The sequence below is a fragment of the Eucalyptus grandis genome, chromosome 6 (assembly GCF_016545825.1).
Source record: "Eucalyptus grandis isolate ANBG69807.140 chromosome 6, ASM1654582v1, whole genome shotgun sequence".
Lineage (NCBI taxonomy): Eukaryota > Viridiplantae > Streptophyta > Magnoliopsida > Myrtales > Myrtaceae > Eucalyptus > Eucalyptus grandis.
The window spans coordinates 2,023,193-2,039,823 of NC_052617.1; the positions used below are offsets into that span (position 1 = coordinate 2,023,193).

At 37.1% G+C, this 16,631-nt stretch overlaps 1 protein-coding gene across 1 annotated transcript; it reads right to left on the reverse strand.

Moving 5' to 3' along the window:
* Positions 1-13,519: 13,519 nt before the first annotated feature.
* Positions 13,520-15,059, reverse strand: LOC104447878 (uncharacterized acetyltransferase At3g50280). The gene has a single exon (XM_010061606.3). The coding sequence runs from the start codon at positions 15,057-15,059 to the stop codon at positions 13,668-13,670; it is 1,392 nt and encodes a 463-aa protein (XP_010059908.1). The 3' UTR covers positions 13,520-13,667.
* Positions 15,060-16,631: the final 1,572 nt, after the last annotated feature.

A 16,631-nucleotide genomic window follows, 5' to 3' on the forward strand; every position in this document is an offset into this window, starting at 1 on the left:
CATGGGTGATAATGGCGAGAGGGGTCGGAAATTGGCAGGGCGCGTTTCAGGAAAAAGGAGGGGAAAGTCAGGGGCCATCTGCGAGGGGAGAGGAGGACAGTTTTGAATTTGTCTGTCAGCGTATTTATTGACCCGGATGGCTGGATTATCGTGTGGAGGACACTGTTCTGATGGCTTGTCTCTTCAGTGTACGGTTTGCATTATCGCATTCACAAACGTGGCTGTGAACCGAAGGGAGTTTCAATTAATATCACCAAAATTCATAAATTGATATAATATATAATTATGATAATTAAATTCTATGACGTATGATTCCACTTAGTAATTTAATAAAAATTAATATAAGATAAATTTATCATGGATTTTGGATTACTTTTTTTTTTAATTTGAAGTAAATTTATTATATTGAAAAGACTTTCTTATGGTAAAATATTATACCATACCGACTCCTCTCCCCATATCAACAACTAGATTAAGATGAAAAAAATCTCAGTTGTCGAATTTGAGTCAATTGCAATTGGTTACCAATTTCTCCACAACGTCGATGTTCACCTAGAATATAAATGTTCAAGCATAACACATGGATGTTGAGCACAATAAAAGTCAAATTTAACGACGTTTTTACGATATTATGATCTTGGTTACAATGTACGGTTGCAAAACTTTGTATATTATTGCAATTTAAAGACTTATAATTTATGATGTTGAGTCATAAGTTATGATGGAACATTGTAAACCTTTGGAGACTGTCGTAACTAAAAAAAATTGCAAAATTTTGTATTGCTTACGAAGGATTGTCATAAACCTTCTTCGCGAAGTGGAATAATTGAAAGAATACAAAATCATGACGTTTCGTCCTTCTTTACGATGAATCACTGTCCCCCTTTGCAAATCAATGTAATTGAAAAAAAAAAAATCCAAATTTTAAAACATTCTACTCTCGGTCACAACTAAACGTCAAAACTCTTATAAACCAAGGTAATTTAAAAAGAACATTAGAATTTACAACATTTTCTTCTTATTTACAACGACGTTATGATGTCTTGCATCTGGTCATGATGAAGCATCGTAATTATTTATATATCGTCATAATTTAAAAAATATTCACAATGTTGTGCTTTTAGTTATTACCGACTATCGTAAACGTGTGTAATCGGTTGTTATTAAAAACATTGAAAATTACGACATTCTGTTTTAAATTGCAACATATTGTCAGAACATTTATAAATTGTTGTTATTAACAGATAATAATATATGGCGTTACGTTGTTGATAACGATGTAACATTATAAATATTAATATACTGTCGCTAGTTTTAAAAAATCTTAATTTCTAATGCTTTAATCTTGGTTACGACAAAATGCTATAACTCTTTGCAAATTGTCATAATTAACAAATTATGGCGTTCCATTCGTTATTACCATTACCTGATTATAAATTGACATAATTTAAAATCTATATTTACAATGTTTTGCTCTCGACTAAGATGAGATAACATAACTTTTGTAAATTGACGTATTTGGAAAAATGGTTATTATAGACTCTCGTAAACAGTTGTAGACCATCATTATTACAAAAGGAAAAAAAAAGAAGTCCACGGTTAAAACGTTCAAATCTTGGATGAGACAGATCATCATAAACATTTGTAAAATATACATAATTTAAAAATCTCAAAACTTACAACTTTTTATTCTTTATTAGAATGTAACGATGGTAATTTTGAAAAAAAAAATCACATTTACAAAGTTCAGCTCTTAATTATGACAGACCATCGTATCCCTTCGTAAATTGTGATATCTAAAAAGTCAAGATTTATGATATTTTGGTCTTGGTTTCATAATAACTAAACATTAGTAAACAATCAGAATTTTGAAAAGACTTAAAGTTTGTGATGAGCAAAACGACATGAAGAGAGGAATTTGTCTTGGACACTTTTGAAAATCTTGCAAAGATTTCCAATTATTCTAAAGATATACTTGAGACTAAGTCGCGTCAATGCATTGCTACTTGACTCGACTGGCATACTCAATGTTTAAAACTAGACTCACTTTTCCAATGCTTTATTAGTATCGATTTTCCTACTTAAGCTCAACCCAACTGAAAAATCAAGATACTCGAGTTCAATTCGATCACAGTCAACTTGTAATTTTATAAGCTCAAACATCATGTAGTTATATGTATTTTGTGTTCGTTTTTCTTATTATTAAGACTTAAAAAATATAATGAAAGTTTGATTAGGTTGGCGAGCCTCTAGAGCTAAGTATCAACAAACTTAACCTCAGTTGGACAAAATGCTTGAGTAGCTTGAGTTTGAGATGGACTCGAAATTTAACAAGTCGATCTCAATTAGTCACCAACTCAAACTGAAATTATTCGAAGTAGCTTGACTTGATTTTACTCTAATGAGTATCTTAAATAAGATACGCCCCTTATATCCCACTGCAAGATTTTCGCAAGTACACTGTGTAGATGATTGAAATAACGAAGCTAAGGATAGATAAATAGTCGAGACCTTTTAAATACAACCATTGTGATTTGTGCAGGTGACTTTTACCAATTTATGACTTATACTTAACATATTAATTGATCATGTGTGGTAATGTGGTAATGTGAGTGCACATGACTCGCTTAAACATTTTACCTGTGTCCGATCATGTATCCCTTTTCGATAATTATATCATGTTTCAATTAGACCAAAATTTTCCACAATCAAAACTTGGCGTAACATTATGTTTACAGAGAAATGTCATGATGCCATTATAAAGAGCCAATCAAAGTTTGCCATTTTTTAAACTCGAGGGCAAGCAATAGAAGTCTAATATCTTTTTTTTTTTTTGGTAAAGAAGAAGTCTAATATCTTTTGTATGAATAAATTGCCTAAAGAGAGTTCAAGTCCGAGCTTATTAAGCTATCTAGTTTGTTAAAATATGTCTTGAGTTTAAGCCCAATACAAAATTACGAATATTCCGAATTGGATATGTTGTGGATGTTCGAAATCGAGCAAAAAAAGATCCAAAGATCAACTTCCCGAATTTGAATCTGCGTTAGAGAGTCTGGTTGCTAAAATAGGAAAGTCCAACTTTGACTAGGACTTGGATTTTGTTTAAAATATACAAAGATATGTTTTGGATAGAAAACAAAATCCTATGAGAAGTTGACAAAAGAATAAGGGTTTTACTTATATATAGACTCGAGGCCGTGGGTGATAGACGTGGATCACAAGTTGTTTTGAAGCGCCACGTGAGTGCTTGGTGTTCCACCGTTGATCATGAAGAATTGGTCTTGAAGCACCGCCTCGTTGTTGAGTGCTTGGGAGGGATTTTCTTTGTCGTGAATTACATCCAAGAAAGTTTAGTGTTGAAGCTAATTAAATCTTGTGGTAAGATTTGCGTGTAATTCCTTCGTGAGATCGAGAGATTATTTCTTGAGGAATTTCGGGGCTAAACACTGTGTGTGTTATTGGGTGTAATTGGGGCTTGGGAAACACCGAGAGAGTGTTTGAGTGACTTGAGTGTGTAATCTCCTTGTATCGCTTGATCTATAGTGAAATTCGCTTCTTTCTCCCCCGTGGACGTAGGTCTTTACGACTGAACCACGTAAATCTGGTGTCCAATTTATTTTCTTTTTCTGTCTATATATTATTGTTCGATCGCTTGCCCCATCTCAACATAGTTGAATTCACATTTATTGAAAAACTTAAGTCAATGAGATGAGCTAATTATGATACATTAGTTGCTTAACACTACATCGATTTTCCAATGTGGGGATTCTATAATATAATTCAAATGTACATCCTAACAATCTCCCCATCACACGTAAGCTTTAATATTATAGATTGAACCATGAAGTTTGTTATTGGGATCACGTTATTAAACCACAATGGCTATTGCCCAAAAACCATGTTGGTCGCAAAATTCCTTCCGTGAGATATTCGCGAAACACCAGAACAAATTGGGACCCCCACCAATCTACCATAAGCTTTGTACCATTTGTTGGGAGTGCACAGCAAAAGGCCGATATTTTTTTTCCTATGAAGATTGCCAAGAGGGAGCCAAAGTTCGAGCATGTTACCATATCTAATTTGATCCACCTTCATTTAAAAGTTTTAAGTCAATGAGTTACGAGTCATTATAATATACTAATTGCTTAACACCACACTAATTCTTTGATACGAGGCTTCTCTAACATAACTCATACGTGCATTCTAGCAAATTCCTCTCTCTCTATTTTTTTTTAGGAAGTAAATCTTGTCTGGCCATTAAAGGTGTGTTTGGTAATATTTTTGTTTTTGGCAATAATTTCTTTTTAGAAATAATATTTTTCTATTTTTATTCCCTGAAATAATTTCTTAGTGAAAGAACGCATTTGATAATTATATAAAATTTCTATTTTCAAAATAGAAAAAAAATAAGAATGTGTTTGGTATGACCCAAAATTTTTTTTGTAACGTAGAATTTCTTTTAATTTTTTAATAATTTTTTAGATTTTTCTTTTTCCCTCTCTTGTTCTTCTTGCTCCTTCTCTAACTGACAGTGGTGGTGATGAGCGGCAAGGAAGAAGAAGAAAAAGGAAAAAAAAAAGAAAAGAAAACTTATTTTTAGAATTGTTTCCGAGAATAAGAAGTTGCTTTTTTTTTACTTACTATTTTTTTATTCCAAAGAATAGAAAAATTAGTTAACGTTACTAAATGACTATGTTCTTTTTTGTTCCTCATAACAAAATAATATATATTATGAGAAATAGGAATGCTATCAAATGGAGCCTAATTTTTCGTATAGGAGTTATAAAAATAAAACTATAAGGATTTATGACTCCATTACCATTTGAGGATCTGCCCCTCAATAAACCATAACTTTGCCCTTCTTGAGTATCCTGAACGCATGGAGTGTGGAGGCAGAAACAATTAGTACGAATCTAGCAATCAATAATTTGGATTGGAGAGGGTAAATTATACGATGGAGTTTAGAATTATAAGAATATCAAATGGGAAAAGCATAAGAAAAGTCCTAAATTTATTGTATTTATGTCAATTTAATTATAAATCTTTTGATGATGTAAATTTAATCTTAAATTTTTTAACTTAATACCAATTTAATTATAAACTTTTTGATTTAGTGCTAATTTAGTTATTTTCGAAAATATTGCAAATTTTTTACATTAACATTTATGACGTCATCATGTAGGTCAGCCGACGTCTATGTCAATAATATTTAGTCAAAATTAATCAAAAAATTAAATTAACAATATTAAAATATTTAAAATTAAATTAATATAAACGTAATGAACCTAAGAATTTTCTGACACTTTTCCCAATGTCAAACAACATACAAAACTTGCAAGTTGAAGCCACATTGTAAGCGCACATCTACCCGCCATGTGCCTCGAGTATTTGTTACTTTATGTGAGGAGACTTACTGACTTCTGCAATACCGGTGGGCTTTCGTGATAGGGTCGTACATTTACGGGTGCTTTGAGTAGTCGTCGTTCAAACTAGGGTTTAGCCAAAGGCCTGTGCTTGGGTGGGCACGAGCACGTGATTTTCCTGTGTCGGGCCCGCGTGTTGGTCTTTGGGCCTGGCTTCTTCTTTTTTTTTTTTCTTTCTGTTTTAAGTTAAAGTAATATATATTTTAATGAAAATATTAAAAAAAAGAGGTTATTTTTCCAAATGTCAACATGTAATACGAAAAATACTCGAGGAAAATTAATGAATACGCTCATTTAATTAAACATGAGTGAAGTACACGCGCATTTTCAAATAATTTTAAAAAAATACACGTATAAGTGCCCTAATGATGATTTCACACATCTTACAAATTCGATGTATTTGGCACCTTGTCCCTCACATGGTGATACAGTGTCGGCATTGTCCTCTTATTTACGTTGGGCATGTTCAGCCGGAGTAAATATTTGCAAAAACCAATCATGCCTTGCAATGGCCCTTTCTACATCTTTTGCAGACAAGCTGCACCTTTTGTTTTTCAAGACCCATTGCTAGTACTAAATGTGGACTCTGATTGTACCATAAACGTGGACAAAATCAGTAACTTATGAGTCAGGGCTGTGAGAATCAGAAAAACTGGTGACTTTCCTCTTCTACCGTTCCACAACCGCAAGGTTGTCTTCATCAACTCTTTCGATGTAGTTGGAGTAATTTATTGTCAAGTCCGTCTCGAATCAGCAAATGAAGAAAACAAAGATCTAGCGAAAGGTTGTAGGGTGTTCTTCTTTGATCAAAACCAAGGTGATCCAAATTTTTAGGCACCACTTGACAAGGGTGCCACCTCCATCAATAGAGTAAAACTCTCCAAGTCGTTTTGATTAGAGTATGTAGCATATATATTCGGGAGCCAATTCCACCATTTGCCAATATCTACTCCACTTGGACCTCTTCACTTAATGCTAGATTTTTCGTAATATGGAATAATGGCAATTTCACCTCCAATTTGAACCTCGAATCCAAAAATGTGGACACAAAAAAAAAAAAAAAAAAAGAAGTAAAATGTGCTTGTAATATTTGAGGCATTTCACCTTCTTGGTTAGTACCACTTTGTTGAAAAAGGTTTCAAACTTCTTGTTTGCCAATTCAAACGACATAGAACAGCTCGATTCCTTGATTGATAAATGCTAGTGCTCAAAGGACCCGTCGTGTCACTAAACTCGCCAAGAAATCCCTAAAGAGCAATCCTCTAATTGGCGAGAGATTGACACTTTTGCTAGGAGGGCAGGAGTGTCACCACACCCGTCTCCTCCCATGCCTTCTTCAACATCTTCTACTTTCATCTCTTCTTACTTGCGAAGGGAATTTCCCACCTCTCCTTCAATGTGTTATGTACAGTTCTCCAACTCTAAAATGCCTTGTGATTTGTTTTTGTCTAGAGCCTGCCACTTGAAAAAAACAATCCTATGCTAAAAAAATTAGCTCTGAAACAAAAGAAATTGAAAGTAAATTAGGCTCACGTTCTGGTGGATATTAATTTAATTTTTTTTTTTTATATATAGAGCGCTTCTTAAACCAAAGTAAACGAAGAATTAGTCTAATAAATTGACTTGTTGATAAAAAGATAGTTTCCTCTACCGAATTAGTTCATTTTATTATTGGAGTACCTCTTCACCTTTTTTTTTGGTATCTATTAACATTGTGTAGTTAAATCGAATTGCAGGTAAATCATTATATGTCATTATCGCATCTTAATACACTACAAAAATAAATACTTATTTTCGGTAGAAATATTTCGATTCTATTATTGAGTGACTCCAAAAAGGTTCAGATCTTTAGTATTAAAAGTTTAGTGTGAAGTATTGACACACAATTTAGCAAAAAATGCATAATTTGGGAGGACATTTACATATTTTTGGTACCTTTGATGATATAAAATTTTGACACACATTCGATCCTAGAAGAAGCTTAATGATATAGAGATAATCATTTACTATAAAAGAAGTATCATATAGAAAATTTAGTTTTCTCTATAGTAATAAGTGAGACCATTCTAACTAATCATCTAAAACTTGGTATACATGTTATATGTATGCGTCAATATCATTATCAAATAAAATAACTCCTTTGATCAAAAGATAATTTATTGTGTTTCACATGGATTTACAAACACAAAGATCATGTTTATTCTATCTTAGCGCAACCTAAAAAAAGAAACGGGTTGACGTGCCCAAATTCCATGAAAAGAACCAGATGCAAGTCCAATCCTAAACAAAAGCACAATTAGGAACATTTCCACTTCCTATGTGCAAGATCCCATGTGTTGCCTTTTGAATATTAGAGCATGCTTTATCCTCATTTATGGCCACAAAGGGGGAGTATATGAAGCTTTTGCTTCCTCTAAAATAATACACATAGACAACTAATGACAGTAATATCAGAATATCGAATGAAAAATTCCCCCTCCACTAACCCATAAGACACAACATCTTCGTAAACCAAGGAAGAAGCCAACTAGTCAGCTAGTAAACCCTCAAAACAAGGTTATATTAGGCAATTAGTACACCCATTACCTACCGCCATTTGTGCACTAATCATGGATTAAACAAGAGATGATAACGAAGCAGTTTGACCCATTCGACACAATGAAGGTCCGCGCACTTTGCTTGAGAGAAGAAAGGATGGTGAAAAATTTAAAAGATGGGTCCTTGTGTTTGATGACGATTTTTCCTTGGATTCTCTTTTATTCATGTGGTCTGAGTCGTGTTGTGAACAGATTCAATTGATTGTAGAGAGAGCCAAGACTCACGGCCCTGTACTGCAGTCTTCGCGTGATTAAAGGGTATGGAAACGATCCACCAACCTCTTCTAACTTAGGTCAGATAAAGAGAACGGAAATGTGAGAGTTTGATATGTGATTCCCAACTTTTTCCTTTTTAGGTGCTTTTTAAAAAAAAAAAATTAATGAAGATGGTGGACACATGGGAGAGGGACAAGGGAACGAGGTTGAAAGGACTAATGTTCCTAGCTTGATTACTCTCTCTTTTCCTTAATTAACACAGAGTGGATGATGGAATCAGGAAGAGAAAGAGGAGAGGACAATTTTGGCTCAATTGATGCCACCAGCATCCGGCATCTCAACTTTGGTACACCCACTTTTGTCACCGTTTGAAATAGCGTGGCGATCTCTTTTTGTTTAAATAAGAGGAGAAAAAGGGTGCGAAGTGCAATCAAATGATGCTTTCGAAGTCAAACGATCCACAGGATGAGCCGCTGTTGTGTGCTTTTCCTGTAATGTGGAAAATGACCATTTGGTGATGGTTTCAGCACCCGGTTTAACTTGGACCGTTGTGGGGCTGCTCATCAGCCTTGTATTCATACCTGTCTAGATCCCAGCTGATTTTGAATGGCAGTTGGTCCGATGAGGTGAACAATTCAGCACGTAAAAGTGGGATATGACAAAACCAAGGAGGGCCAGATAAAGTCTAGCATTTCTCTCATCCAAATGAAAATGATACGTCTACTTTTAATTTGATTTTGCTCTCGAAAGAGGGTATCGCTATGTGGTTCAGGGTGTTGCCATTCCGTGAGTGTCGGGGCTAATTTTGACCTTAGGCAATGACATTCGCTATCGGCTTAGTAGTCTCCCTTGAACACATTGATGCCTACCCATTGAAGCCAATTTTTCATGCACGTGTTAGCCTGGACTCTCACGACCACATTTCAACCATCATTTGATCTCTTAGGTCATGATCAGTGCTTTCCCTCTCATAAAAAGTCTAGTTACAGCAAGAATTAGCCAACAGTTCTCAATTTGAATTTTTTTTTTCTCTCATTTGGGTGTTTAGTATAGTCTTACTCGATAATTGACAACCATTGAATAAGGTGGGATATCACTCTCAGATGCATCCAACCATTATTTAAAATATGGAAATGAACATACTAAAGATATGTGATTTTTCATCCAATCTTATTTTACAACTTATTTAAACAACCAAAGGCAATTTGAGTTACAACCTATTGTGAGTCTTCAAAATATGGATTAAATTATATAAGATTAATTAAGTATGACAAGTTTGAATAATGTTTATCTCAACTCACCTAATTTTTAGAATACTAAATACATGGTATTGAGGCTCGGTTTATTTGGAGGCAATAGGAAATATCAAAAGTATAGAGAAAACCACAATTTAGAGCCAATAAATCACACAATATCTTTGTAAAATCATTTCCTTGTATCGTTCGCTTCTGTAAATAGATAGTTCAACCAAAAATAATCAAAGTTTCAATATCGTACTCAATTGAAAACTTTTTGGGAAAAAAATAAGCATTCACAATAAAGGAAACTAGTATGGATTGCTTAAAGGTCTTTGGACCTAGCAATCCCATAAAATGTAGCACATATCCAGTAGACATTGAATTTTCACGAGGTCCATTGTCAGTCTAGACGATGTATACTACTTTGAACAAGTTGGGCCTCATATCTAAAAATGGACAATGACAGTGCCAATCATCGAGGTAGCTCCAGGATACTTTTCAAAAGATTCCTCCTACAAAAGGATGGCAATGGATACACGAAACATAACGGAGGGAGAGAGAAGAGAGATACGACGAGAAATCCACTTAACTACAATCGTCAATGGAGTACTAGGTTCGATGCCAAAAGGTCCAAGTCCTTCATGATTAAAGCTAATTGTTGATACGTTTTGTCATTAGAAAATAAAGTCTGATATGATGGGAGAGGAAAAGATTATATATCCGCCTATCGAATAAATTTCTCATCGCCCATAATTTATTTAGGAATGTTCTCAGCATAAAAAAGGGTATATGCATGTCCAATCCAATAGCTAAAAAAACTTGAAAGAATTAACTCATAAATAAATAGAAAAAAAGAAAATATCCGCTACATACGATGTAGATCTTATAGTCCATCACAATGACCATTTTAATGATTTTTTGTCAAGAGACAAATTTGGTGACGGTATGGTGGCTTTATTGCTATCCACGACCAAGACTGAATGAGTTTTTCGTGGCTTAATTTTTCACTTCTTTTTAAGAAGTTCTACCACCCTACATTTTTTTTTGGGGTCAAACTACCACCCTACTTAAACGCGATAGTTTTATCTCACTTCTAGTGCTCGAGCTAACGACAACTTTTCCAAGTGAAATTGCATCTAGAAAAATATAAGATAGGATATCTCATGAAGAGTCATTTTTATTTATTTATTTAGATGGTCTCCAAGTCAGTTTTGTGCACCTTAATTAGTCTATCTTTTCGAGCATACTCCTTCATAGTAGCTTGGCGCAAATAGGATTTTACTCATGAATTGTCATCGACGAGATCTAAACACAAGATTACAAAAAGATGAGTGAGCTCACCTAGCATCTCTACTAGTTTATGAGGATAATACATTGTATTTTGTTAACAAGTAAGAATGACCTAATAAAAACTGTTGATCGGTATTCTAGGCCACTATAACATATTTTTTTTTTTGAAAAAGGATAGCAAAATCAACTTCTAAAAAAAATGAATAGAACAACCGTTCTATTTGATAATTAATTTATGGAAAAATCTTCCATACAACGATGATGTGCAAACCAATTTACAAGCGCATCTACTTAACCACGCTTTTTAACCTCTTTTTTAATCATAGTTGTTTCCAACACGTCAACTACTTTTTTTTGAAAAATTAATTGTTCCAAACAATAACGGCAGAAAGAAAATTAATTGCTCTTAAAGATAAAGGCAAACAATTGACAACCGTTAAAATTTCACTGCGGGAAAATCATTTGAATCTCTTCTTTTTTGTAACATATGTCGAGCTATTTATTTAAATTGAAATAAGTTTTGTATGAATTTGAAAGCATATTATTTCAAAGAAACTCCTAAAATAACTAATTTATTTCAAAAAATAGCAAAGTGCGTTTTAAAATTTTTTCTGATCTACAATTTAATATCTGGCATAATGCTATTATTTTTTTTTCTTTCATCGCCTAAGAGTCAACACAATAGTAATCTCTTGCTTGAACAATTTCATGTTTGGTTACTAATCAAGTAATGTTTCGTTATTGAACATATAATCTAATTATTTCCATCAAGGCTCCGTTTCTATTATGGAAATGAATGATTTGGAGATTATATTTCTAAAATCTATCGCTTGTATCGCTTACTAAAATAAATGAATGCAAACTATTTTTATTGTTTACAAGCACATAATGAAAATACATTTCCATTACTTAATTATTTCAAGTGATTATTTTTATAAAAATGTTTTGTAAATAATTGATTTTCCTCAAGTGTTGCTCGTATTCATCCAAACTCTTTGCATACACCAAAATATCCATGACTAACACCACAAAAAATCTGTCAAAATATTGTGTAAATACCATGTTCATCAAATTCATGAAAGCAGCTGGTACATTTGTTAATCCAAAAGGCTTCACGAGGAATTCATAATGGTCATACATTGTCTTGAAAGCACAATAGTGATATCTAGAACGAAAGTCAATATTCGAAAATATTTGAGCTCCCCGAAGTTGATTAAATAGTTCATTAATTCGGGGTAAAAGATATTTGTTTTTGATCATCACTTTGTTAAATTATTGGTAATCTATACTAACTTGCATACTGCCATCCTTCTTTTTAACAAATAGAAGAGGAGTTCCCTATAGTTAAACTACACTTAATTGTTGATAATAAAATTCCTACGTGCTCAAGAAGAAACTCATTTATAACAAACATTCATTTTTGTCCATTACTTGTAGCTCTCATGCTAATTTTCAGAATTCCGTTCCGATCAAACCGTACTTTGAAAGAAATTTCATTGAACTTATAACTCTACGACGCCCTAAACTATCATTCCCATATAAATCCACAGCCTAACTCCATCAAACCTCGTAGTTCAAAATTCACATAACTTCGAATTCATGACCTAACTTCAATAATTACTTTGATTAGATAAATGATAGGCTCGAATGCGTATCAGGTGTTGTGATTCAGTTCGTCGGGATGTCCGAGATGGCCATGGGCGAAAATTTCTCTCTTCTCCCCTTTTTCCTTTTTGACGAGCAAACTCTTCCTTCTTTCCTGGTTTTCTCCGCTGGCTTCAACACTTCCATCTGCTGAAGAGGATATAAGATGTCTTGGGCTTAGGCTTTAAGGGACATGGGGGCTGGGCTGCCTTGTTATTACACATGAACTTCAAACTGCGACACACTTGTTACCCAAGTCATTTATCATAGTCTTATCCTTTCGAGGCAAAGGCCCAATCGGGAGAACAAATGGAGCGACAGAAGTCGGTCCGAAGTGAGGAAGTGGTGTTCACAGAGACTCTCGGCCATCTTCATCAACTACACACGTCTTGCTCTTGCTCAGTAAGCTGAACACTCCATGGTCCGAATCAAATTCAATCCAAAAGGTCTCTCTCTCTCTCACTTCCCAGAAGCTTGGTGAGATCGCAAAATGACTCCACAGCTCGAAATCCCACTATGCAAATCCCTCCTCAGACGAAGCTTGCGAGGACCTAATTCGAAACCCCAATCTTCCTCATCTTCCTTCCCTTCGCTCTTGCAATCCCTAAATCCACTCAGCTCGCCGTCAATACCCCAAAAACTCGTGCCTCAAATCCAATAGCTCAGTTTGTAGCGACGATCCATTCTCATCTCAGACGTTGCGGACGCCAAATCTGTGCCATGTGTATTTAGAAATTAATAGAAAAAGTCACGCTGGTGTTTTTCGTTAACCAAATTAGACGGAGCTAATGAAAGGATGTGATTGCACAAACTGCATAAGTTTTGAAAATTTTAGCACTCAATTGCATATTCACAACATGATTTAGTGTTCTTGATACACCTATCCAAGAATTTGATACAAGGATATGTACATATTGAGTATTACCGCAACAACACCAATTGTTAAAAAGCAATTATGTATTATGATTTTGATACTTTGTACTTGATAAATCAACTTTGAGGTTCTTCTAATTTAGATTTTGTCACCGAACAAGTAACAATGGCTAAATTCACTTTGTGATTATTACTAAAAACATGACTTTCTCGTGCATCAACTCATACACCACTTGTATATAGAAGACAAACCCATAATATAGTCACAATAGACAAAGAAAAAATTGAGTCAACTTAAAATTCCAAGTCAAACAACCAATCCTTATACCTCCTAATGGCATTGACTCGACTTGCACATAACCAACGTGTTATGTTGGCCCTTCGACCTACGAAACCGTCACGGCGGCCATGAATTCCGGGTCGGCTTCGAGGAGTGCCATCGTCACCGGTGGAAGGCAGATCTCAAGGTCGACACTCCCACCTCCCTCGCGGCCTGGATAGCCTGAGGCCTTGCCGTCGAACTTGAAAGCATATCCGCTTCGCAGAGCCACGGCCTTCCCCAGCCCGAACTCGTTGCCGTACTTGTCGAACCGTGGCGAGCTCCCCATCATGATGCTGTGCCGATCGAACGTCTTATCCATGTGGTAGACCTGTGGCCTCTTTATCCAATCCTCGTTCCACTCCCTCAGCTTTGCGTTGCTGTGCCCTGCCACCGCCGCATGCAACAGTTGCGCTGCCCACCCAAGGCCGCTACCTAGCAGCTCCCCCACTGTCGCCGCCGTCCTCAATGGCGTGATTGAGTTTCCGAAATATTCCGGCGAGAGCTGAGGGTCCAGCCGTGCCCGATTGCTCGCAGCCATCCGACAACCTGTGACCTGGTTGGGTGGGAAGCGGCGGGCGCGCGTGATGCACCGCCATACGAGGGCAGTCAGGGACTGCCAGGACGAGATATTGGTGGTGCCACATTGCCGGTTCGCCTCTGCCTTGAGCCCCGCAATGGCGTCAGCTGAGAAGTGGAAGACTCGCTCCCTAAGCTCGGGGGCTTCGTAGCGGGCGAGGAATGATGAGGGATCATCCGTGTAAGGGAGGCTCAATGGGCCGGGATGGTTTTCCGGGAACCATCTGGTCAGGACTGGGGGACGCGATAGCTGAAAAACATCGACGGCGCCTTTCTCTTGCGCTTGGAAGATCTCAGACCACGAGTTGAAGAATAGCCAGAAGGAGGTGCCATCGCCGATGGCGTGGTTCATGGAGAGCCCAATGAAGACTCCATCGGCAAGCTCGGTGACCTGCACGGACAGCAGGGACAGGGTATGACCGTCATGGTTGATCGCCCGGTCATGGTCGAAGAAGGACTGGACGACATCCGGGACGTACGTAGGGGAGAGTATGTCGGCCACGGTCATTCCGAGCGTGGCATGGATAAACCGGGCCCCAGGGCTGTTGGCGCAGTCGACGAAAACAGTGTAGAACGGGGGGTCGGTTTGCTTGAGGGTGGCGAGGCGGCCAGCGAGTGGGTAGAAGTGGAAGAGGGCGGAAGAGAGAGAGCGCTTGAGTTTTTCCAAGAAAGAATGGATGAAAGCGGGGCGGTCGAAGCCAGGTTGGAGGCAGCGGGGAGGGAGAGGGAAGAGGAGGCCCTTTTGGATGTAGTGGACAGAGAGCATGGTGAGATCCCACGGCGGCAAGTGGAGAGGACGGTTCGAACCATCGGGAAGTTGGGACGGTTTGATGAAACAGTCGGAGATGAGTTGGACGGATTGAGGAGGAGGAGGAGTCATTGTGTGGGTTGTGTTCGTTGAGACTCGGAAGAAAGAAATGGTAAGAGAGCTTCTGGTGCTGGGTACTCTAATGATTTGGTATCAACTCAAAGGCCAGGACAAGATACGAACATTGGTGGTCTGATCGTGTTTATTTATAGGCGTTCCATGGAGCTGTGCAAATAGATTTGGTCACGGCCTCGTGCGCATGGAGTTGTTTGACGGGGGTAGAGAGTGGAGGACCAAGACGAAGTAATATCACCCTTTGATTCATTCCTTCACTTCTCGTCTGCAAATTAGCTGAAGTTTTTAAACTATGGGTCTTTACAGATTTCAACCCTTTAGCCTCTACTAAAATCATGGACTTTCACCTTTATATACGACCATAAACAATGTCTGAGAGAACCGTCTCCGTCCGCCTTCTGTTTTGGGGAGTTACCTGAGTAACATGTGGACTTACTGTAGATTCGTCACCAGATAATACCCACATGGCCTAATGCCCTTCCAGGTCGAAGGCTTGAAACCAAAGATAGTTATTTTATCTTTTGGTCAGATTAGACTGCACCAACAACTCCTGCCGGGTGCCCCCGAAAAATGGAAGAGCCCACACCAACCACGGGACTCCGTCAACTGCCGGAGTTAATCGATGCTTGACCGGGAGTCAAAAGTATAATTTCCATTTTGTTAGGACAAAAGAAAGAAACAATCAAATGCAGTTAGTCTTCATGTCACCTGCTCCCCAAGCAATACTCGAGCATTTTCCTTTTCCTTTTTCTTTCTTGAAAACGTTTCCTGCTTGGCTAGACAACCTCGGATTCGCCCCACAGACAGCCCACTCCTCTCAGCTTCCGAATGAGCTGCAGCTTGTGCTCTGATCATAGCCAAAAGAAAAGGATGATAATTAGGGTACTGCCGCAGTTGATGAAATTCGTGATCTTTTGCACGGCAATCGTATCAGCTTTGCACATTAGTGTAGAAAACGTGTTTTATGAACTGCGCATGATTCTGTGTTAAATTTATGACTCGAATTTGAGATTCACTGGACCTTTGAAGTTGCACAAAAGAGGAAATATATATATATATATATATATATATATATATATATATATATATAAAAGGTAGCAAAGTTTTCTTCTTGTCGTAGAGGAGGCCAAAGAAGTTGAAGACGTTGGCTTTGTGGGGCCCAACACAATACCTTCTACGGATGAAGCCTCTACACATGAATATCTAAAAGAAAAGTGGGGCCCAAACACACACACACATTCAGCGTGAAGCCAAAGCAAGGAATGGTGGTGGGCCCAGGTCAAACTTTGACCTGGGCACACATATAAAACACACATATAAAACAAAACGTATATAATTTCCTTCCGAGAGAGTGTGTGTCGAGCAACCGAAGACCTACATAAAAGGAGAAGCCGCACACCACCGAAGCATTGTTGTTGATCGAAGTGTCGTTCTTATTTTGAGTGCCATGGTTTTCTTTGTTTGTGAGAGACATTCATAGGTGCTAGGTGCTTGGCTTTGGGTCTTCGTGTTTTTCGTGCAACAAAACTTATTCGTGATTTTCATCCAAGAAAGATTGATATATTGGGT

What these genes read in the sequence shown, in the direction of transcription:
- LOC104447878 (XM_010061606.3), bottom strand. Translation starts at nt 15,059, where the DNA reads ATGACTCCTCCTCCTCCTCAATCCGTCCAACTCATCTCCGACTGTTTC.